This window comes from Cyclopterus lumpus, chromosome 5 (assembly GCF_009769545.1).
Source record: "Cyclopterus lumpus isolate fCycLum1 chromosome 5, fCycLum1.pri, whole genome shotgun sequence".
NCBI classification, from domain to species: Eukaryota; Metazoa; Chordata; class Actinopteri; order Perciformes; family Cyclopteridae; genus Cyclopterus; species Cyclopterus lumpus.
This window is the reverse complement of record NC_046970.1, coordinates 14,849,013-14,873,578: the sequence shown is the minus strand read 5'-3', so window position 1 is coordinate 14,873,578 and position 24,566 is coordinate 14,849,013. Positions and strand designations below refer to the sequence as shown.

General features: G+C 40.5%; 1 protein-coding gene across 1 annotated transcript in view; it reads left to right on the top strand.

Annotated features, from left to right (window-relative positions):
- LOC117730481 (voltage-dependent L-type calcium channel subunit alpha-1D-like) overlaps positions 1-22,200 on the top strand; it is a 51,317-nt gene extending 29,117 nt beyond the window's left edge. The window contains 34 exon segments of the mRNA XM_034532209.1: positions 678-798; positions 944-1,031; positions 1,124-1,154; positions 1,234-1,385; positions 1,481-1,610; positions 2,721-2,780; positions 4,243-4,349; positions 5,032-5,119; positions 5,209-5,316; positions 5,430-5,482; positions 5,573-5,719; positions 5,858-6,059; positions 6,190-6,348; positions 6,938-7,003; positions 7,005-7,049; positions 7,943-8,026; positions 11,976-12,008; positions 12,886-13,014; positions 13,109-13,174; positions 13,264-13,355; positions 13,452-13,611; positions 14,125-14,252; positions 14,379-14,475; positions 14,593-14,695; positions 14,866-14,967; positions 16,633-16,766; positions 17,599-17,715; positions 18,144-18,532; positions 19,317-19,343; positions 19,984-20,112; positions 20,283-20,422; positions 21,078-21,184; positions 21,406-21,723; positions 21,895-22,200. Coding sequence (XP_034388100.1) covers positions 678-798; positions 944-1,031; positions 1,124-1,154; positions 1,234-1,385; positions 1,481-1,610; positions 2,721-2,780; positions 4,243-4,349; positions 5,032-5,119; positions 5,209-5,316; positions 5,430-5,482; positions 5,573-5,719; positions 5,858-6,059; positions 6,190-6,348; positions 6,938-7,003; positions 7,005-7,049; positions 7,943-8,026; positions 11,976-12,008; positions 12,886-13,014; positions 13,109-13,174; positions 13,264-13,355; positions 13,452-13,611; positions 14,125-14,252; positions 14,379-14,475; positions 14,593-14,695; positions 14,866-14,967; positions 16,633-16,766; positions 17,599-17,715; positions 18,144-18,532; positions 19,317-19,343; positions 19,984-20,112; positions 20,283-20,422; positions 21,078-21,184; positions 21,406-21,723; positions 21,895-22,200 — 4,218 coding nt within the window.
- The last annotated feature ends 2,366 nt before the right edge of the window (positions 22,201-24,566 follow it).

Here is a 24,566-nt window from a genome sequence, read left to right as displayed (position 1 = left end):
ACATTGATTATAGTTTTATATAGTTTGTCCACCAAAAAACGCTGACAAGGGGATTTTTCAACTGTCAAATGTGCTGCTTGGTATGTAGAGTGGTCACTTATATCTAAGGGAACTGTACCAAGATGTTTGTTTATGTAAAAAAATGAATAGAAAATGCTATCGGTCAATTTATCGGATCTTTTGTGCCCCCAAATATTGATGCAGAATCACAAATCCAGTATTGTGTTTGGCTATGAAGATTGTTGCAATCCTAGTGCCAAACATGAATATGTAGTATATGTACTGTATTTAGATTGATTTAGGTCACTCAGAGACAATTCAGATTGGTGGTGCACTACCTCAGTGTCAACATAAAAACATATATATATATATATATATATATATATATATATATATATATATATATATATATATATATATATATATATATACATATATTTCAACAAACATATGCATCTCCTGTATCTCTGCATTTCTTCTCAATAGGGACTGGGAGGGTTGTAGCATGTGAAAAAGTGTTGTCACAGTTTATTATCTGTTGGAGTACATGTGAATGACATAAGCTGACAGGAACTAAACATGATCCCAAGCTGTTGCTTAGCAATGCAGATCTGTTGAAAAACGGTACTGTTGATGTATCTCCCACATAAAAATAAAAAAATTATGATTTATCTTAGATCCTGACCGGAGAAGATTGGAACGCCGTTATGTACGATGGCATCATGGCGTATGGAGGGCCTTCCTCTTCTGGGATGATTGTGTGCTTTTACTTCATCATCCTCTTCATCTGTGGAAACTGTATCCTCCGTCACTGATGCAAGCATACTTTAAAGTGGCGAATACACAAGTTAACCGGCTCTCATCATTTCATGTATGGAAGATATAAAGCAGTTATAAAAGTTTTCTTTCGAGAGAATTGTCCTTTACTCAACACTTTGCTCAGATATCCTCCTGAATGTCTTCTTGGCTATCGCTGTGGACAACTTGGCAGATGCAGAGTCTCTCAACACAGACGATGGAGACAAGAAAGGGTGACACCTGGATCGTTTACGACATCTCTCTGTGGCAAATATGTGCTCAAACTCGACTTTATCGTGTATAACAATATCTATGTACATTACAGGGGGAAAAAGGAGGAGGTAAAAGATGACAAGGTATCCATACTCTCTGGATCACACTGTAGCTTGTCTTTACAATTTTAGGAGTGATACTCACTTTCTACGTGTTTATAAGGAGGACGAAGAGGAGAATGACCCTGCGGCGGAGGAAGAGGATCCAGAAGTCCCATCGGGGCCTCGGCCGGTCATCTCTGACCTAGTGAAGAAGGAGAAGATCACCCCTATCCCAGAAGGAAGCGCCTTCTTCATCTTCAGCCGCACAAACCCGTACGAAACACATTGTGCTCACACACATAGACACGTACACACCGGTTGCCTCATATCTCACTGGAGTCTCTGGCTGTGTTTCCTTTGTCCTCCAGGTTTCGTGTGTTTTGCCACAAACTCATCAACCACCACATATTCACCAACCTCATCCTGGTGTTCATCATGCTCAGCTCCGTCTCACTTGCCGCCGAGGATCCGATCCGTAACTTCTCAGCTCGCAATATTGTAAGTCCACAAATTTTCAACAGAATTGTATTTAAGGCTTCTAAAAGACACAAATAAGCAAAGATAAGTAACTTTATTAATATATCACTTTTCTGGGTGTGATGTTAGTTTACACAATAGTTTAGTATTTTGAGTTGCAAATTGTTGACCACACTAGTGGTTTTGCATGTTTTAGGCCATTTATTATGACTTGCATATGTTACATTACTACTGACCATTTTCAGTTTATGCATTGATTTCTTTATTTAGAAGCAGCATCCATAATTATGTTTCAGTAAGTCAGTTTTAATTATTTGACATGCAAGACAAGAGCAACTTCATTAGATCTGTTCTTAACCACATCGTTGTCTTGGAAGGATTTAAAGCATTTTCACAATAAGTAAAGCAACAAACCTTTAGGGAGATGTCATCAGAAGATCATCATTCTACCGACAAGAGGCATTTATCTATTGTGTCTGAGAGTTTAGGTACTGACGGTCCGATACTCAGAAGCAACCTTTTAAAGTTATTCACAAGATCTTTTTGACAATGTTGTTGTCTCTTGAAATTGTTTTAACAGCATCCTACCTTATGAATGCAGTGCAGCTCACAAATCCCAGATGTCAGAATGTCCTCAAATGCACCATGAAGGAAAGCTTTTCTGAAATACATATATTAAATGAACCTTCATTGCTATATGGAAGCTTTAAACTTATGGCACGGTACACTTTCGCTTACAATAATGTTAAGTATGCAATTTATATTGTATCATTTATATTGTATAAGCTAAAACTCTGTTATCGTCCAAAAACACTAAACATTCGGCCAGGGGTCTTTGAGTTTCATTTGCAGTCCATTGTAATACTTTTTCCTGCACTCTGAACACTAATATTCAGTGGTTAATTCTCACATATATTGCATATGAATGATGGAGTAGTAAAAGCACCTTGCACTATATTAACTAGTCATTGGATAAGTATTAAATGTAATGTGCGATACTAACTCTAACAAACAACTCTTTCCAAAAAATGCTTCTAATTTTATTTATTTTTTAATTCATTTTGTTTACATATAATGTTTGAAGCTGCACAATGAACTGTCTTTGTTAAACATGTACGTTGCTTTTTGCAGATACTTGGTTACTTTGACTATGCTTTCACGGCTATCTTTACTGTTGAGATCGTATTGAAGGTAAATGCCATGTGTCCCTGTCCGTGCTGTGACTAACCACACCCCAATAACACTCCAAACGTCTCGTTGCCTTCCAGGTCCTAGGCTATGCAGATTATGTCTTCACTAGTATGTTTACATTTGAGATCATATTAAAGGTAACCCCTTAAATGACAACGAGAGCCTTGCTGCATTCTCTCCTTGTGTGTCACCCGCCACTCAGTACAACCTGGCTTGTTTGTTTCCTTTCTCTTATTTGCTTTTTTCTTCATGGCACCTCTTTTAAAAAGCAAAAATATTGGAGTTGCTACTTTGCACACACTTACACAAACACAAGATGTGTTCAAATTACACTAATCAAAGAACTCATGATGGGGGAAGGAAACATCACATCTACATTACATTACATACTCACATGGATGTCACGTCATTCGAGCAGTCATCGCTGAAATGATTTTGATGATGCAGATATGTAAAACATGATGCAACCTTTTGTGTGATGCAACAAATTTTAGTGGGCTGTTCAGACATCGTTAAGGCAATGGCTGAAGTTGACTTCGAGATCACCATCAGGGAGGTGTTCGAAGTCAACTCCAGTCGAAGCTGACTCCATGCCTCTCGTACTGACTGCTCTTCAGATTACCCATAAAAGAGGGGGCAAAACCAATCATGTTCCTGCCGAGCATGGTTCAGTCTGCTTTCCTGAGTGCATAGAAATGTGGAGTTACGTCTGCAGCCATTTGGGCAAAAACTTGTTATGTCCATCGCTGTTTTACTTCCAATGCTCCTAGTCAGCGCTCTCCTCTCTGTCGTTCTGCAAGGCTCCACATTTACATGCACTTGGGAAATTAATCCTTTTCTTTTATTATTTGTAGAAGAGTTATTTTGGCTGTTTTTTCTTTTCTCTGCCTGCTCAACTCTGAAGTTTTAATTGGGAGCGGCTTCCCCTTATTCTGAACTATTAAAGAACATAATGGAATGGGCTTTAAGATGACGGTCCACATGAATGTGACAGTAAAGCCATTTCTACTTTCCAATCACTATAACTAGAGCTCTGGGAGGTAGTAAATATCCCTGACATCATGGCAACAAAATGCATGTTTTATTGCCTCATCCCATAGTAGATTGTGAAATGAATGACTTACTTCTACATTCATGTAGTTAAGGGCTGTGGGGGTGGCGACGGTAGATCTAGTCTCCTGTTTCACCGCTCTGAGCTCGCCACCCTGAATCAGAGTGATCTAATAGTGTGGAGACGTGTGCTAGATGGAGAGTGACTTATGTGAGGATATGTTTTTCCAATTTAACATATGCATACTGTGTCCAGTATGTGTGTCTGCGTCCTCTGCAGTGTAACTCTGTATATGTGTGGATGTGTGTGTGCGTGCGTGTGTGTGTGTGTGTGTGTGTGTTTCGAGTGCTTTGGATGAGATGTTTTTTTTGGTGTCATTTGCTCCTTTAACTTCTTCTGTCGTCTCCTCAGATGACAACATATGGAGCCTTTCTCCATAAAGGGGCATTCTGTAGGAATTACTTCAACCTCCTGGACCTGTTGGTGGTGGGAGTTTCCCTTGTTTCCTTTGGCATTCAGTGAGTATAAACAAACACAGACACATTTGCCACCACATTGTAGCGAGGGCCAGGCCATATCGCCCAAAATCTTCTATCCCGATATAGGTAATTCTATATCTCGATAACAATATTCATCACAATATAGCATGTTTTCTGGGAATTCAGTAAATAAATATACTATATGAAATAATTACATGGTAAAGTATATTTGTTATACTCGTGTGAGTTGAATACTTGACAGTACTTTGTCATTTCATAAATATTTTTTGTGCAAAATGAACATAATTTCAAGTGAAATAGAAGAAGAAGAAGAAAGAATACACACATATATATATGTGTAATGTACGTATATATTTGAACAGCAAAGGCAATATTAATCAAATACAGCTGATAAATGCAGGACAGGTGGCAGACATTAAGGCCCATAAATGTATGCATGTAAATCTTGGTCACTTATTAAAGTTGTAGCAACCACAAGTGTTATGTTTAAATAGTCAGCAAATTCCGCCTCAGTAGTTCCAGGGCCATCAAAAGTACATTGTACTACACAGTGCTATGGCAGAGAAAGGATTTAGAGAAATGTAAAGTTCCTGAGTTCTTTAAATCATTCCTGGGCTTCTGTAAAAGTTCCTGCAGTGAAATTGGAACTCTTGATGTTGCTTTTAAACTGACACAATAACCCTTTGCTTTCATTGTTCAGGTCCTCGGCCATCTCTGTGGTGAAGATTCTTAGGGTCCTTCGTGTTCTTCGACCCCTGAGGGCCATCAACCGGGCCAAAGGCCTGAAGGTGACAGTCATCCCGCAGCTTGCCCAACACAATAAGCACAATCAGTGGTTGGCACAGCGTGTGAACATGTTGATGTCTCTGTCTTGCAGCATGTGGTGCAGTGTGTGTTTGTGGCCATCAGAACTATCGGTAACATCATGATCGTCACCACTCTGCTCCAGTTCATGTTCGCCTGCATAGGGGTGCAGCTGTTTAAGGTCATCAGCACTGAGATAGAAAATAAGAAATCTACATATGAAGTCAGAGATATTTAGTGAAAACTTTTTAAATATGCATTATTAGAGTGTAAATATTGTGTTTTCCTCCACAGGGAAAGTTCTATCGCTGCACAGATGAAGCCAAGTCCAGTTCAGAAGAGTGCAAGTTAGTTTTACTTGTCTTGCTCCTTGACAGCTAATTACCTGCAATTATGATCCTGCTTTCAGCCGTAACCTGCATGTCATTTTCTCATAGGGGCACTTACATCCTGTATAAGGATGGAGATGTGAACCAGCCAACCATCCACAGGCGAATGTGGCACAACAGTGAATTCAACTTTGACAATGTCCTCATGGCTATGATGGCTCTGTTCACCGTGTCCACTTTTGAAGGCTGGCCTTCGTAAGATTAAAAATGTTTAATCCTATTAACGCTCTGAAAATTATATTTCAGTTTTAGCAACACTATCTGAAAAAAGTTGAAAGTAAAGATTTGGGCTGTGAGGCTGGATCACATACTCTCTCTTTGTTCTCTTCCCAGTTTGCTGTACAAGGCAATCGACTCAAACAGGGAGAACCTGGGCCCCATTTACAACTACCGCGTGGAGATTTCCATCTTCTTCATCATCTACATCATCATCATCGCTTTCTTCATGATGAACATCTTTGTAGGTTTTGTGATCGTCACATTTCAGGAACAAGGAGAGAAAGAGTACAAAAACTGTGAACTCGACAAGAACCAGGTCAGACTCAGCAGCTTCACAAAGTGTTTGCTCGTGTGTTTGTTCAAAAACTACAGCGCAATGAAGGAGCACCTAAAATATACTGATTTTAACCTGAGCATTAAAACCAACGTTGTTTATCTCTGTGCAGCGTCAGTGTGTGGAGTACGCTCTGAAGGCGCGTCCACTGAGGAGGTACATCCCTAAAAACCCGTACCAGTACAAGTTCTGGTATGTGGTGAACTCCACTGGGTTTGAGTACATCATGTTTGTGCTCATTATGCTCAACACGCTCTGCCTGGCTGTGCAGGTAAGAAGTCACACTGTATTTACAGCTCTGTGACAAAAAGTAAATTACTTCTGTTAAAAATAATGAGCTCATACTGAACAGCAAGAATTATTAAGTGGTATAACTACAATAAAATATATTTACAGATTACAGGTGTTTTGAATGTGCTAACGTGTATTTAGTTTGAAAGCAGAGGCTGAGTCAGTGAACGTTTAATAATCATTCTGAAATAAAGAAGTTTAATAAAGAACTAAATTATTGTTTACATATGATAAAACATCAGCGGTCAAGTCTTACAATGTACCAACACTTGTTTTTAGTGCAATGATGTACCAAAATGTGTTTATCAGTATAGATGAACTGCTAGCTTTCTGCCTGCCATAAGCAGAGCAGTTTTTTTCCTGGTACTATGTGTACATATTTTTAAATGCTTAATTCTGGCTCCCTCCAGTGGTATTATTATAAAAGACACTGTTATATATCATCAATTCAACCTGACCCAGGCGAAGGATATACATGGACTGTAATCAAAGCATGCAACTTACATTTTCACCCAGATTGTTTATTTTGTAATTTTTCTTAACTGTCCCTCTGTTTTGCCTCTCTGCAGCACTACGGACAGTCAGCGCTCTTTAACTACGTCATGGACATTCTCAATATGGTCTTCACGGCTGTCCTTCACTGTGGAAATGGTTCTCAAACTCATCGCTTTCAAACCCAGGGTGAGCAAATGTCTTCACTGACTTTCATCTGACTCTCAGCAAGAGAGAAAATAAGCACATTTCCCAAAATGTTGAACTATTGCTTGGATGTTTAAAAATGAAGCAGTGTATGTGAACGTGTGACAACTGATGAGTCAGTGAATGTTTCTTTTGGCATTTTCCCTTCAACTGCCTGGCCAACAGCTCTGTGTTGCGAAGAAGGACAGGATGCTAGTAAGAGACAGCGTGCTGTGAAGTGCTGATCTTTTTGATTAAAGTAGCACTCACTGTTTGTCAAGTTCTGGCAGCAGTGTTTCTGCATATAGCATTAGTATCAACATCAATTTGGTGCAGATCTAGTACTCTGCAGCTTTATTGTAGCACTCTGCACTATTATTGTGAGCCCTGAAGCTGAAGTAGCCAGTGGGGGTTCCTGTGTGATTTTAAATGACTACAATGAGTCTGTATTTCAGTGTGAGACTCAAGACATTGTATTTGTGCTGATCTCACATCCAACTTGCACACTACTCGCTCCACCTCACTCAGGGCTATTTTGGAGATGCCTGGAATGTGTTCGACGCCCTGGTTGTGATGGGCAGCATAGTAGACATTGTTCTCAGTGAGATTGATGTAAGTAAAGCTCGGCTACAACGAGTCTCGCTGCTCTCTGACCTCTCTCTGTTTGGGCCACCTCGGCCCACATCGCTGGTTTCCATGGCACTGACTCTGATTTCTGGCTTTTCATCTGCTCAATCTTAATACTTGATCTCCTTTTTTCTCTCTTTTTTCCCTCCCTGACCCTGCCATTTCATTAAATCCACTCTTGTGATCATCTGATTGATTCTGCCTTCTTTTCATGGTATTTCTCTGTCATTCCCATCTTTACCCTTTAATATAACGCCATGCATTAACAGCACTATTTCGCTGATGCTTGGAACACATTTGATGCCTTAATTGTTGTCGGTAGCGTCGTCGATATTGCTATCACTGAAGTTAATGTAAGTACTACTTCTTTCTTCCTTCCAAGTTGAACTGAAGCCTTACAGGAAAGCCGCAAGGCAGTCGGCAGGATTATTCTCAGCCTCTGGCAGTGGGTTCCAAACCTTTTGTCTTAAGGACCTTGTAAATGACAAGAGTTGGGAGAAGATTAATTAATGAATCTTCTCTGATTTCTTTCATTGAAAATATTTTAGAGTCTTAAGGAGGTAAAATTAATACATTAAGAAAAAGGAAAGAAAAAAAAGATAATTCATTGTCACAAATCGCATGACGACCATTCTCTAGTGTGTTCAGTTGTAGCCTCCACTTTAACATCTTATCAGCTAAACTATGAGCTTCCAGTATCATAATACCTAGCATGCGAAAAAGTTGTTAAAGCGCCATTGGCTTATTCTGTAAAGCTTCAGTTTAACCTTTATTTATGTCCTGTTGTTGTTAGTGCTATATCTACAGTACAATTAATTAATCTAATAGTCAGTCTTTTGCTTCTGCTAAATGTTTTATTGTTAATGTGTTGCAGTACTTTGTTACAGGAATCATGACAAATATCTGATGAACATTTGATTGTTAACTTTGGGACACTGCAGTGAAAATAGGGGTCAAAAACTGATATCTAGTTTCTTTATGAAATGAAGCCTGTATTTGGTTCAGAGCAGGATGATTTATGAAATGGTTGTCTAATTCTTGCTCTTGTTCATTTTTTTTCCATAGAAACTTGTAGAGGCAAGTATGGCAATGAAAACAAATGTTATTTGTGTGTAACCTGTTGTTTATAACAACTTTATCTCCGGGACCCCATTTATAGTGGATCAAAAACTAATATGGTCACTGAATATTTAATTGACTCAAGCAAAAATAGATTTTTTTTCAGTTGTGTTCAACAGTTACACATGGATTTAATTTTAATTAAAAGCTTATTTGAATATTGATCAAAGTCAGTCGCTTTGAACATTCCTGTCAATGCTGGCTAAAACAGTGGATGACGACTTCTCCACATTAGCCAACTGCAAAAATACACTTTATGGTTTGGTTCTCCACAAAAAACCTTAAAACAACAACTAAATGTCTGTGATCGACTTTGTTGTGTTTGCTTTGAGTTTTAAAAAAACGTAAACAATCAGACAAACACTAGGAATGCTAAAGTGAAGATTCTGGGGATGATTGCGCTTGTGAGAGTTGCAAAGACTCACTGCTCAACCTCCCCCCTCTCCCCCCTCTGAGTGCTCTCACATCTGAGCTGCAGTGCTGTTTTTCTGGAGTTCTATTTCCTGTTTTCTGTGTTTTCTCAGTTTGAGTCCCTAAACGTGTGTCTGCATGAGTGTATAACAAGCACTAACTTAGTTTAAAGCATACAGTGGTGGTGTGTGTAGGTTAATATTGTTATGCATGTGTGTTAAATATATGTACAGTTTGTACTTTAAGGTGAATGTAACGTGTGTGTTGTTAATGTTGGGGACATGATGTTGATTTCACAAGGACTGTCATAGTGGTTCTTGTGAGGCACTTTTCATCCACCATTTACATTTGATTTGTTGTTTGCATCGCATGAGGTTGTTGCTGTTTGTGTGGCACAGCAAACTGACTAGATCAGATATGAAACTTCTCGATGTAATTAATTGTAATAGCTGATCTACTAAGAGTTTGCATTTTGATTTATTGATGTTTGCTAACTGCTCGTCCTTCCACTCATGAGCCGTGTGATTGTTTGTTTCTCGCCTGATTGCTGTGATCTCTCCAAGTGCATGCTGGGAAGCGTCAGCCATTCACCTCACTCCCTAACATCCTTTCCATGTCCCGCCTCTCACAGATGGCGCTCGGCCACTCGCTCCATTCCCCTCCGGTCAGTTGTGTCCATAGAGCCTTGTGAAGTTTGCTCTCTTCTCTCTCACCATACCCCTCGATCTTTACCTCCAGACAGAATGGCCCTGGAGCTCAGAGCTTGGAAAGGTCCATCCTACACAACATTAAGGACACTTTTAGTATATAATCAGTGGAGCTCAATCTGCTTGAAAATCCAAAAATTGTTATTAGATTTTAAAGAAATGTCAACTTTTACTTTCCTTAAAGTTGTGTCCGCCACTGCAGCTTAACATATGTTTGATTCAATTCAATCTCAAACAGATGTCATGGAGTGAAATGGAAAGAAACAAAATACTAGATTAGGCAGTTACACTTGTCAAATTAAAGTTAAAGTTTCAGCATCCTTTTAAAAACAGTTATTAGGTAAAAAAAAATAATCGGCAGATAAAAAGACACAGAGTTAGTCCTTAGTTTGTACGTTTAATGCAGCTGGGTTTGAGGTTCTTTGATGATCTTGTGTTTGTGTCTTTGTGAGTGATTGTCTCTGTGTTTTGTTCTGTCTTCCTGTAGTGAGCTCTTAAAGCTCAGAATGGAGCTCATGTGTAGCGCAGGTGTGTAGACTCCAGTCAGGTGCATGAACACAGTAACTCTCTTCTCTTTACACCTCTCTGCATTCCCTCTTCTTCCTGTTCCAGTAGGACTCAATCCGTCTGGTTTTACTTCTTACCACAGTGTTGGTCTCTATCTCTGGTTTTCTCCTTCTCTCCTCTGCTCTCCATTCACCTCTTTCTGCACCGGACTGTGAGAGCGCCCTGCGATGGTTTTGTTGCAGGGCACTACTGACATGCATGAGTTGCTGCATTGCTATGAGTTCACCAATGGCTCCTAATCATCCAAATGTCTTGCGTGAGCGTGCAGTGCTTCCCCAGCAACGTGGCAATGCTGAGCGCATGCTCCATCAGCGCTGTGGCCAGGATTACCTAAAGAACCTCCTCAAGCTAATTCTACTTTTCTTTGATCATTTCTGCTCATTATGCACCTCATACTGACGGTTTGTGAAGTATCGTGCTGAGCGATTTGAATGAAGCCATATTTGTCTGGAGTATCTCTTTGCTTTCAATGCTGAGCCTCCTGATATGACTCTTTTCAGTATTAAGTTAATCTCATTCCCTTGCAAAAATTCATATAATCATTATACAGGTTCAATCTAGCCGCCCCCACCACTGTGATTGATTTTATTTTGCACCTAAACTTTCTCTGTGTTCAAATGCTTGCCGAATACTGCTGTATTTGTTGTTAATGACATGAATCGCAAACAATAGCGTAATGTATGGGCGTTTGAGTGAGCGAATGTGTAGAACAGACTATTATGCTCGATCTGTTTTTGGTTAGCAAGCATTTTCATGTTAGACTCTGAAAAATGCTTTACATCAAAAAATTTACAACACAGGATAGTGAGATTGCAGCTGTCTTACATGTGCTACAATCATTTTAATGGGTTCCATTAATGATGCATGCAATGATGACTAGTTAAGTCGTGGTAATGTACCCGAATCTAATGCAAAAGATGTGGGTATACAGAAAAAAAACTAATAATTAACTATGTGTTGAGAAGAAAAATAGCAGACGATGCTCTTATCATGACGTGAATTCATATCATTTGTTGTCAGTCAGTTAACTTCTCATTAACGTTGTCTGAAGCTCGGCGAAAACATCGCAGCCATAAAATCCAGTCAATCCCATCATCAGTAGTGACCATTACACCGGGGGAGTGATAAAGTTGTGGGCCAGTCTTACATGTTACTAAGTAGTTAAGTCATTTCACGTTGTTTGTCAGTCTGACATGCAAGTCCTATATAGGAATGTTGAGCTGTAAACCTGTTGTGTGTTAAGATAATGTGTTATGTCTGTCATTATATTTAATACGTGTACATATAGACAATGATACATGAATGTCTGTCTTTGTCATAGTGAAACAAGACAGTTGTGTCCTGTCAATAAGAAGAGTAGTGACTTTGTTCTGTCTGCGTCTTGACTGACGTGTGCTGGACGTTGTGTGATGCTTTTCCAATGTGATGTTTACGTGTTTGTGTGTGTGAGACCTGCGGGCCGTGTACAAGTCATTAATACAGGTCTTTGATTTTAAAGCCAACGGAGACGCCTCAGGTGGATGAGCAGGGGGTAAGATGCTCCACACCCCCATTCCCCCCAATCCCCATCCCCCTTCAGGGCCATGCCATGTTTAGATCTGCATTTCTTTGTTTGGTATATCAATTATTTTCCTATGGAATGTTCCCATTTTCTATATTTGTTTTAATTTTTTTCTTGCATCTGTTTTATTTCGTTAATTTGCATTATATCTTAAAAAAAAAAAAAGGCTTTTCAAAAGTTATTTCAAAGGAGAGTGTCTCTTTCAAACGTGACGCTGCGTGTCCTGTTAGGTAGGAGAGGTTTTTGTGCCGCTCCTCACGTTTGTGATGTTGACACTGCTACATGGTCTCTGCCACCCTTCTTGCGTGGGGTAGTGACCCATGGATGAACCACGGGATCAGGTCACTCTGCTCTGACCTGTTCGGGTTGGCCCCACTGTGACTCTGCATGCAGTGACTCTGGACTAAAGGGCCAAGCTTGTGCAGAAGTGTCCTTTCAAATATGGCAAGGTTTTCTCCAGCATGCTCGCCTCCTTGCTTCCTCCCTTGTAGGTCTTTACAGAGACAGGGCTCTTGACAGTGCTTTTGATGCAGACTAGCAGAAACATATTGGCTGCAGCTGCTCTGCTTTGAAGACTCTGTTTGATTAGGAATTGACCAGAAATTGCCTAAAATCTGCAGGCATATGCTGTATAGAATAACTGCACAACATGTAAAATACACTGCTCAAATGCAGAACTAGGTTTGCTCTAAACACGCAGTTTAAGATGCAGTGCTGCTTTCTCAGCCCATATGTATCTGACTCCGGGGTCTCAGTTCTGACCTCTTCATCCCGTAAGGCGCGGCCAGGTGCTCTGTGTCCACTGCAATGCTGTCCTGTCCTCTGACTCCAGACTGTTTCTCCGCAGAACACGGAGGACAGTGCTCGCATCTCCATCACCTTCTTTCGTCTGTTTCGAGTCATGCGGCTGGTCAAGCTCCTCAGCAGAGGGGAGGGCATTCGCACCCTGCTTTGGACTTTCATCAAATCATTTCAGGTGAGGTGTCGTACAATTATCTTATTGGCAACTGAGGGAAAAATAGTCAAATCATTCATATTAATCTACTGTTTTTCCATTATTTTGCCTGAAGGCTCTGCCATATGTTGCTCTTCTGATAGCCATGCTGTTCTTCATCTATGCCGTCATTGGCATGCAGGTTGGTAACTAAATGTGACAGAATATATTTTCCCTCTGTGTTGGCATATGGTTGCAGTTAAATTAATGTGAGCCATATTTCTGCTTCAGGTGTTCGGAAAGGTTGCCATGGTGGATGGCACACACATCAACAGAAACAACAACTTCCAGACCTTCCCTCAGGCTGTGCTCCTTCTCTTCAGGTGTGTAGGATTTTGGCATCGGGTCAACAGGACAGGGGTCCGCATTACTTAATTGAGTGATTCATGTGTGTCTGTCATGCCTGTCTGTTCTACCAGGTGTGCCACTGGAGAGGCCTGGCAGGAGATTATGTTGGCCTGTATATCAGGGAAACTGTGTGACCCAGAGTCTGACTACAACCCCGGGGAGGAGATGACGTGTGGCAGTGGATTTGCAATAATTTACTTCATTACCTTCTACATGCTCTGCGCCTTCTTGGTACACACACATTTTAAACAGTGTTAGTCTTAATACTAGTTATTTACTTTATAGCATCAGTAGAACACCATGAGATTTAAGATATTTAAGGAGTGTCTCTCCTAAAGTCTGAGTATGATTAATTTGATATGTAAAGCCTCATTGTACATATTTGCTCATTTACAGGCCCATGCAGCTCCACTGATATTCCATAAACAACATAGCTCCCAATAATTAGAGAACTAAACAAAGTTATAATATGACATTGGCCGTAACTTTCCAATAAAATACCAAATATGCCATTTAATCTATTCTCATTTAGTTGAACTGATCTAGTTACAGCATGTTACATTCATAATTCACAGCCCTTTCTAAACTAGCTGATAGCCAGTATTTACACTTTTTCTTTTTGAAGTTTAGATTTATTTTGTGTCTTGCATCTGTGTCTCGTGATTGTGATTGATATGATTCGTTGGAACAAAAGCCGCACAATGTCAAGCAAATGTGTAAGACAATGTTCTTGTGCCGCTTCAGATTATCAATTTGTTTGTGGCAGTCATCATGGACAACTTTGATTATTTAACACGTGATTGGTCCATTCTTGGTCCACACCACCTTGATGAATTCAAGAGAATTTGGTCAGAATACGACCCAGAGGCTAAGTATGTGCTTTATTAGTATCAGTATCACAAAGTATTTCACATTCATGTTTCTGTGCATTCATTTATCTATAAGTTCATTGGCAGCTGATATCTTCCATCAACCTGTTTTTTTTCCTTCTCATACAGGGGCAGAATTAAACATCTGGATGTTGTTACACTTCTTCGTCGTATCCAGCCTCCTCTCGGCTTCGGCAAACTGTGCCCTCACAGAGTGGCTTGCAAGGTCTCTTCTCCCTTATTCTATCATCTAATGTACAAAATGAAAACAGACATACAGACATTTAGCTGGCCGGACCTGACGTGACAATGATAAAGGCCTCTATGTGCTCTCTTCTTTCAGAGGTTGGTAGCCATGAACATGCCCCTGAACAGTGACGGCACTGTCATGTTTAACGCCACTTTGTTTGCACTGGTGCGCACTGCCCTGAAGATCAAAACAGAAGGTATGAGCCAAGTATATATCCCACTACACTGCTGTGCTCCTCCTGAAAAAGACAGAATACACTTCTGTTGTATCCACCGAACATCCTCTGTTGCCTGTAATCATGAACTTTTAAGGCTGTGGGCTGGAGCGTTGGGTTCTTAAGGACGTTTTTATTTCCCTGCGGTGCAGGTAATCTAGAGCAGGCCAACGAAGAGCTGCGAGCTGTCATCAAGAAAATCTGGAAGAGAACCAGCATGAAGCTGCTGGACCAAGTGGTGCCCCCTGCTGGTGGTTAGTGGAATCTGCCTCTGTCCGTCACACACACATAGACCTTCCTGTCACACAATTGACACAAAACAAGCTGAAGGTGCTCGCACACACACACATACACACACACACACACACACACACACACACACACCAGATGATGCCCATGCGCTTTTTGCATATAATTACAGAAATCTCTAAACTGCTCTTTCATAACTATGTCCTGAAATAAAATACTCGCTAATACACATTGATGCTCACGCACATTGATACTCACACACAAGTGAAGCTGTATTGTGCTGATTCTGCTCTGCTCATCTTCTCCTGGTTGTCCCTTCAGCAGTGTGCTTTTTATTTGTGTGTGTTTGTGTGTGTCTGATTCACACTCCTCCCTCTTGCCCTGGATGCTGATGAGGCCACTGACTGTCTGCTGGGCTTTGGGTTTGCATGGCCTTGTAGACCACTGTGAAAGGGCATGCTCTGTCTTCCTCACTAATACATCTCTTGTTTCTTATTTATCTGTCTATCTCTCTCTGTCCTCAGTTTCTCTGACTCGGTGTGTTGTCTTAATCTCTGTCCTTTTCTCACCGCTTAAGCTTCCAAAGCTTATTCTTCTCACACTTTTATATCTCTGTATCCAAACTCTGAAGCACTTCAGAATATTCTGAAGCAGTTCTGTTTAGGGTGGTGGCATGGAACTAGTGTTGCCTCTCTCTCCGGTCTCTGTCCCCAACGTTCTTGTTCAAAGTGATTCAGACCCCTGCTTCAGAATGATTCTCACACACTCTTCAAACAAATAAAAATCCAATGGGACAAAAATACATCCGTGAACACACAGTTTTGAGTATAATCTTCACTGGCTCGCACACATATAACAAACAGGCATTCATGAGCGTAAACAGGTGAATTTACACAAACATACTGATGATGCATACTGTAGATCTGTTTGCTTGCATGTGCTAAAGGAGTAAACTAAATGGCATTCTCTGACATTTAAAACAAATAATTTGGTTCACACACCCTCCTATCTCCCAAAAAGAACAAATATTCAACACATTTTAGAAGTGAATGGTAAATGAATGGCAGTTGTTTAAGATAAATGTTATCCTAATATTGAAAAGTATCATTTTTGCAGCCTGTATTTCAATACTAATGTCATACTGCTGGTTGAAAAGCAGTATTTTATTATCATAATGTATGTTTATTTGTTGTCTATTGGACCTAGATGCTGCTAATGCCGTTCTCTTCATCAGTAACATTAACGAAGAAGGGACAGAGAGGTTACAATAGTTATTACTCTCAGCATTTACGGCTCCTATTTCTACAATTTAATTCATCCAATTTAAAAACAATGATACATTTAATGTACTAAAGCTGTTCAGATGTAGAAATACACAAACACATGAAGGGTTTGTGTAGGGTTTTGTTCTTTTTGAAACACAGCAAATCATCTCATGTGGTGCAGATTGAGGTACAGTATATACACCATCAAGATGGATGTATATAATTGTGCCATAAATATTTTTTGATTGATTGGGGGTTGAAGAGTGCCTCACTTGTCTGTAGTCCTGAGGAGAAGAAGCCACCATTTATGGAGAATGGACGAGAGAGGAGAAGAGTCTCTTCTTCTCTCTCCCGTGTGTAGTGACCTGCTGACACAGGAAGCATGTGTGTGGTCTGTTCACTCAGATGATGAGGTAACCGTGGGGAAGTTCTATGCCACCTTCCTGATACAGGACTACTTTAGGAAATTCAAGAAACGTAAAGAGGAAGGCCTGGTGGGTGCTCACCCGATGCAGAACAACACAGCTATCGCTTTACAGGTGAGTCTCATCTCGTTTGCGTGTGTATTATTTATGAGAGCAAGAGATTGTTTGAAATTGTGTGAAAACGTGGATTTATGACCATTGCAATTCTGTAGTGTCAACGTCTGTAAAATGTGTCTTTGTGCATTTCATTCAAATCAAGTGTGCTAATGTTATGGTTTATGATCCAGCAGGACGTTCATGATCTTGGTGTACAGTATAATTCTGTTACTGTGTTGTTGTTGTTTTTTCATGTTTCCAATGTGTGAATTTGTTGTTTGTGTATCTGTGTCTTTAGATACCATAGATGTTGATGTTAAGCGTGTGTCATCGTCTCCAACCATATTTTCATGTGTTTTCACAATTCACTCATTGATTCATGAAATTCACATGCAAAGCTTGTTGCCATTTCTGTTACCTTTATAATGTACTGTATGATATATGGCTACAATATAACCCCATATATCATGTCAGACAGTAAACATGACCAACCTTTAATTTAATTATAGTGACATTTTGTGTATATTGTGCTAATTTGGTTAATTACACCTACAAATAAAGGAAAGGAAGAAAAGCAATTATTCCCACAGCTGAATGCTACTCCAGACATTTCCGAAGAGTAATCCTCCCAGCAGGTTGCATTGAGGAGATTACATTTGTCTGTCTGTGTGTTCTCATCTCTCACAGTCTGTCAGTACTGTTAATATCAGGTGTTGCATATTCCAGCACAGGTGTGTGTATGCTCAGAGTGTGTGTGGTTGTGACTGTATGACATCAGATGTGCTACTGTGAGTTGTAAGATGAAGGTTCCCCGCTGTAGCGTTTAGCCCTTTTATTGTCATGGTTACAGGCTGGCCTTCGCACGCTGCATGATATTGGGCCCGAAATTCGCCGAGCGATATCATGTGATCTGCAAGATGACGAGCTAGTAGACTTTATTCCAGAGGAAGACGAGGAAATTTATAGGGTAACTGATTCAATTTTACATGACAGAAGAACATGTGGCAACGTTTTTAATATTGTGCTTGTAAAGTTACTTATTGGTGTTTTCTAATTATTGTTTAATCTATCTATAAAAGGAAATGTACTCAGTGAAATATGAATCTAATATTAAATAGTAGATGTATTGTCTTTAATTTATATTGCATACAATATGTATGTGTCTTTTTTTGGTTTATTTTGGCTTCTTTTGTTTTTCCTTCATTTCAATTCAAACAAAAGTGCATCCATTTTTGCTCATGTCATGTGCCATGAACCAGCTTTTGAACTTATTTTTGCTCATATAATTTCTGAAAAGGAAATTAGCCCTGAGACTTAACATCAATTGCACATTTGTTCTGCTGCTTTGTAAGAGGTAGAGGCTCTGGAGGTTTTACTGTGAGCATTCCTTCACAGCGTAATGGTGGGCTCTTTGGTAACCATCTCATGAACGGTGGTCATCGGCGATCCAACGGCCACCAGACAAACGCAACACAGCGACCTCTGCAGGTGCAGCCTCCACCTCACTACGCCCACATGGAGCAGCCGGTGGGACGCCTGTCTCGAGCTAACGCAATGTCTCACCCCAACCACCATCACCACCATCACCATCATCACCACCGCCACCACAACTCCTACGGAAAGTCTCCCAAATCCACCAACATCAACCTCAACAACGCCAACGTGTCCAGTCTGCCCAACGGAGGGCACCATCGTTACTATGAACATGCACCTCCCAATGGATACCCAGGTCTTCGCAATGCCTACTACGACTATGACAAGCCACGGACACCCCAGGGCCAAAGGTAATCACACGCCGATCAGCAGCCTTTGATCTGCTAAACAATAGTTCAAACAATAGATGTAGATTCAGACCTCTGAGCACATTTTGTTTGGTGGTGTGTTCTTATTCATGAACTTTCCAAATTTAATAGCTAAACAAAAAAAAAACTCACCTGAGATGTTTTTTTACTCGTTTCAAGCAGGTCTCTCTGACTGAGGAATTAACTTTGAAAATTAAATGCATATGTTTCTATGCTGGCTGCAACAAGGAGGACATCTTATTGTAAATTATCATTTGTTGCAAAGTATTTTTTTCAACAGGCAGAACCTGGCTTCTTATACAACTTTTCCTTTTCACAAACCTTTATTGTAAACCCTACACTTCATAATAGGTCACAAGCCTACTCTCACACTGACAGTTAATCTCATAAGTGATCAATAGTGCACTTATCTCATGATTTCCCATCTGCTGTTTATTCAGCCGCTCCAGTATTGGGTCTGTTTTTCTAGTACCCAATAAGTTTGGTGGACAATTTCATTGCTGCCACTTTACAAAAGACAAATGCTTTTTTGTTTCTTTCTTATCACAAGAATAGAAAATGGAATTGTCAACCAACACTGGAGTCCACATCCGCCATCACGCTCTGTCCTCATACATATATATGAGAATGCTGTATATGCTTCATATACTGTATGATATATATATATGTCATGCTTTCTCTGTCCTTTTCTCTGTGTTCTCTCCTCCCTTTCTCCTTCCTAACCAAAATGCTTTCTCTCAACCATCCCTCTGCTTTCTTGGGACAGAAGGCGCTACTATGAGACCTATGTTAGGTATGTTCCTTTTCTAGGTTTGGCTCCAGCAGTATGTCTCAACAGCAAAAGAAGGACTTTTTTATTTTTATTTGATTATTTTTGACTTGGTTTTGAATCAGTGAATGGTTGCACCCTTGTTAAGTCAGTGTTATGTGCTATATGCTGGCCAGCCATTTGTCTGGTTGTCATCTGCCTCTGTTATACTGCAGTTGTGTCAATGCTTTGAAATAGAAATAACATAAATGTTAGTGGCCAGCATATTGCTAAGAGTAGCCCTGCGTTATGCATGTGTAAAAGTGTTTGCTTTGCACAAGCACCCAGATGCTCAAAAGCAAGGAGGTGTATAAGAATGTATTGAAAACCGCATTACTCGTCACCGCTGGTTCTGAAGTCCTCCACTTAGTTCAAGATCTGTGTTTTAATTAACCCCATGAAGGACCTCAGGGTGGATATAATGTTGACAGAGTGATGCTCTTCAGCTCAAAACCACTGCCTGTCGTCTTGGTTTGGATGTGGTTAGTATGTATAAGAGTGATCGGTTGCATCGCTGTCCCCTGGAGACTTGAGTCTGCATGGCAGTGCATGGCCATAATCCAGTTACGTCACTGAACAGCAGCAGCGTGCTTGCTGTGACCCCTGTACCCTGACCTTTCATCAGGTCTCACGGAGTAGATGGACACCACCCCACCATCCGCAGGGAGGAGGAGTTTGATGAAGACCGCCTTTCTGGGGAGTATTACAGCGGGGAGGAGTTCTATGAAGACGACAGTATGCTGTCAGGAGACAGGTACTACTCTTTCTGACTTGTGTGGCACTTGTATGTGTAGTTGTACAGAATAGGAAACATGTACAGAAATTTATAAAGAATCACCAACTCAATGGTTTTCTTAAGGGTTTTGGGATGGTGTGTGCAAAAACATTGGCGCCCATCATGCTCTTAATTCTGTATGTTGACAGGTATCAGAACAGTGACACGGAGTACGAGACTCCCAAAGGTTACCATCACCCTGACAGTAACTATGACGATGACGAGCAGCCTCTCTACCGCGACTCACGGCGGTCACCAAAGAGACGAATGCTTCCTGCCACGCCTCAAGGTACCTTGACCCCATGCATCCTGCAGCATGAGCATGTTTACCATATACATATCTATAAACTATATATTTTTTATTTTATTTTAAATAAACTAAAACACAAACATATCTTGCCACATGATATGAGTCATGACAGAATACATTTAGGACACAGAATTTCTACTAACACACACATATATAAATCAAATTGTTATCCCCCGGAATAAATGTTAATTAAATGAACTATATGATGAATATAATCAAATATTGTGAAATATCAACATAGTAGATAATTGATCATATTAGACTGTAAAAAATGACATAGTTTGCTTTGATGGTTGTTGTACAATGCTCAGCATAACTATTCTGTGATGTTGTCAAGATGAATGATGTCGCATTCATTTGTCTGGTGAACGCAGTAAAAAAGAAGACTACAGGTTGAGGGCTAGATTTAAAACCAACTGTAGACTATGTTACATATGCAGCTCTAGATAAATTAAGTCATAAAACTGCTTTCTTTGTTATCAAAGAGTCCCTCTACTAAATGCATTCATACCAATACATTTTAAACCCACTGTATGATTTACTCACTCACCCGGTTTCATATTCCTTGGGCGTTCGCATGCTGTCAAAGCTTCCTGCATGAGGTCACTCACTAGTTCACTCCTGACTCACTCAGGTCACAGAAGGCCATCCTTCAACTTTGAGTGTCTGCGCAGACAAAGTAGCCAGGACGAGCTTCCACATCAGCGTACTGCTCTACCACTGCACCTTATGCAGCACCAGGTAACACCGGCTGCTCATGACTCCTGTGTTTGCTCACATTGTTTGATCACTGTGTCACATCTTTGACATTTATTTATTTTTTCCCTCAGTCTCTAAATGTAATTATTTAAAATGTGCATTTGTTGAAGCAGGATAAATCGTGAACACATCCTTCTGGAGTTAGTAGTAACATGTGCCTGTTGTGTAGCTGAGTATAGTTTGTGTCTCTCCTGATCTAACAGGTTATGGCTGTAGCAGGCCTGGACTCCAGCAGAGCCCACCGCCTCTCCCCAACCCGCTCCACCCGCTCCTGGGCCACTCCTCCTGCCACACCGGCCAGTAAAGACCAGTCACCGTATTACACCCCTCTCATCCGTGTGGACCACCCACACAGAGACAGTGCTGCTAGCAGCCAAGTATCTGTGCGCAAGAGCTCCTGGTACACAGATGACCAAGAGTTCTCCCAGAGGATGTACTCACCTGTCAACCTGCAGGTGCCACCTGAATACCACAACCAGTACCACCAGAAGAGAGGCAGCGCCACCAGCCTTGTGGAAGCGGTGAGTTTTAGGCTTGATAGGGATGTCGGGAGAGGAGAGGTGTGTGTGTGTGACCAAAATAATTTCACAGGCACAGAATCATGCTGCTGTCAAAACGAAATGTGACAAGCCAAGTGACTAAAACAAGAAAAATCCACAGTAACATATGTGTCCTCTCATTCTGTCGAGCAGGTTTTGATATCAGAAGGGCTTGGGAGATATGCCAAGGATCCCAAGTTTGTCGCTGCCACAAAGCACGAGATAGCAGATGCATGTGAGATGACAATAGATGAGATGGAGAGTGCCGCCAGCCACCTGCTGAACGGAGGGATCGCCCCGAGCGCCAATGGGGTCAACGTGTTCCCCCTGCTGACTCCAAGGGACTATGAACTGCAGGACACTGCAGCCAGCTACAGCGACGAGGAGCCAGAGACAGAACCGAGAGCTCCTTATGAGGAGGACCTGGCAGACGAGATGATCTGCATCACGACTTTATAGCAGTGGCTGGATCTAATGAAAATCTGCAACTTAGAACCTTTGTCAGACTAAAATCAGTGAAAATATAAATAAAAAAAAGAAATGCATCTGTTGGCTCTGACCAAAAGAAGTGCCTTTTACATTGAAGAGAAAAGGCATATAGAAGAGAGACACATTAGTCCTGTTCATTTAATTGTTCTCATAACAGAGCCAGATACCATCCCTGCTGAGCACAGAGGGACTGACTGCACCCTCCTGTCAAAGGCCTTGAGCTGGATGTGACATACAGGTTCAGCCTGCAGCCAATCAGACGTGTTTATATTGATGCCCGTGAAAAATGGACCAATTGGCAAAGGTGTGAGGTACTCTCTAGGCCGGGTCTCTAAAGGTGATGACAATCAGATGTACGATGTCATTACCTTGGTCACTTTATTAAGGTTTGGCATATCATGCAAGTTTTCAATGCAAGCATAGAAAGGCATATCTTCTCCCGTAGTTGTTAGTATGAGTTGATCCCTTTGTTGTTATTGCAGACCGTTTAATGATTGCTACAGCTGAGTCAAAAAGTGAAGATTACCACTAGAGTTGTACCAGATTATGCAGGAAATAACTGTCCTACTTATAGCGTCATTCAACTTGAGATGTGTACTTTTAAAGCGACAAAAGCATTTGTGATAAATGCACTAGCAGGAAGGTTATTTTAAATTCTTAGAATATCCTGATTAACATTTCATAGTTGATATGCTGTAAATTGTATTGTATAACAAAAGAAACTTTGTAAAGAGATATTCTATATTTTGTAATTATGTATAATTTACAAGATCAGCAATATGGACCCTTGTGACTCCTGTTATGCTATAAAAGCAGACTTGCATTAATTTATTTGGTAGGTTCTGATATTTATTTGCCTTTTCTTTGTTAATATGCACCCTTTATTTTGCCTATGAAAACAGCATTTTTAAGAGGTTCTACTTGTGTGACATTACTACTGCACAAGATATGCAAATTGCTTTGATTTCTTAGCTTAGGAGTACATGTGTTACTTCATTAAACCAACACCAGTTGCATAAGGTTAAGCCCCCTTTAAAGGAGCATTTTATCAATCCAGCGCTGAAATTTTATACAGATGTGATGAACACATTTGTTTGCATATTTTGTGCAGGGCATGCACAAGAATTTAAAATGCATAGTGCATTAACAATGCTGCTTTTTAAGTTGGTTTCAGAGTCAAACCTAGGTTTCGTCAGCCCCCACTGAAATGCCTTTTTGCTGCTGAAAGAATGAAAAATGATAGATGGTAATAACAGGGATAAATTAATATGTCTCATAGCTTGTGCTGGGATTGTCCATGACATGCTCTTTGTTGATGGTGTAATTCCATTAAACCGTCGTACTGAATCTTGTCAATCACATCTTAGCCTTCATGTAGTGTGCGAGTCCTCGCAGCCTGTGGTGGCAGGAGACGCACGCACACATCCAAAGGTCGGAAACAGTCCAACATGTGTTGTGGGTGGAAGGACGAAGGGAGTCCTGGTGTCAGGACGCTGGAGAGAGGCTAAGCAATACTAACCCCTCGCCCCTTTCTCTCTCAGCCGGCCTGGTTCCTGAATTCAGTACAGTATACCTCGTCGTTAGGCAAGAGTAACAACATATCATTGTCTCAACTTACCTGTCTGTCACAGTGTCCCACAGTAAAGTCTTTGTTTGGGTAGGATTGAACCTTTGTGTTTTCCCCTCATCAGATGTATTAATGAGACTCACCCTGGATGCATAAAGAGGAGCAACTGAAGCCCACAAGTTGGAACAAAAGACAACTAAATATCTTTAAGTTTTTTTATCAATTTCCATTTATTGATATATAACAATACGGTTACTGGAATAAATAAACAGAAGTGGGCTTTTTCAGGCATTACCATGGACAGTTTGAATTAGCACCAAGGATATTTAGGGTTAATGTGTTGTTCATGAGTGTTTGATTTGTAGGTGAGTGCGTACTGTACTCTAATTCAACCGAATACTGTCATGAAAATGTAGGTTTTCCATTTTGTGTGCACATTGAAAGGGCTCTTTGAATTGTTTGTGAGTGAAAAAAAAATGTGTTCTAGTCCTTTTGTTGATGACTGTCATATAAAAGGACCAATGCACATAACAGGCACATTATACTATTCGTAGCAATTACAGTACTGATGAACTGAAGATATGCATTATTTTGTAAACACTTTTAAAAGTTGTGTTAAACTAAAGATGAAAAGAACTTACTTTTACCTCATGTCAGGGATTCCTGAAAAAAGAAAATGATGATTTGGTTCAGTCTATACCAATGGTATTTAAATATTAGCACATAGCTGTTTGTCTTTGCACAAGTAACTGTATAGTGCTTTTGTTTC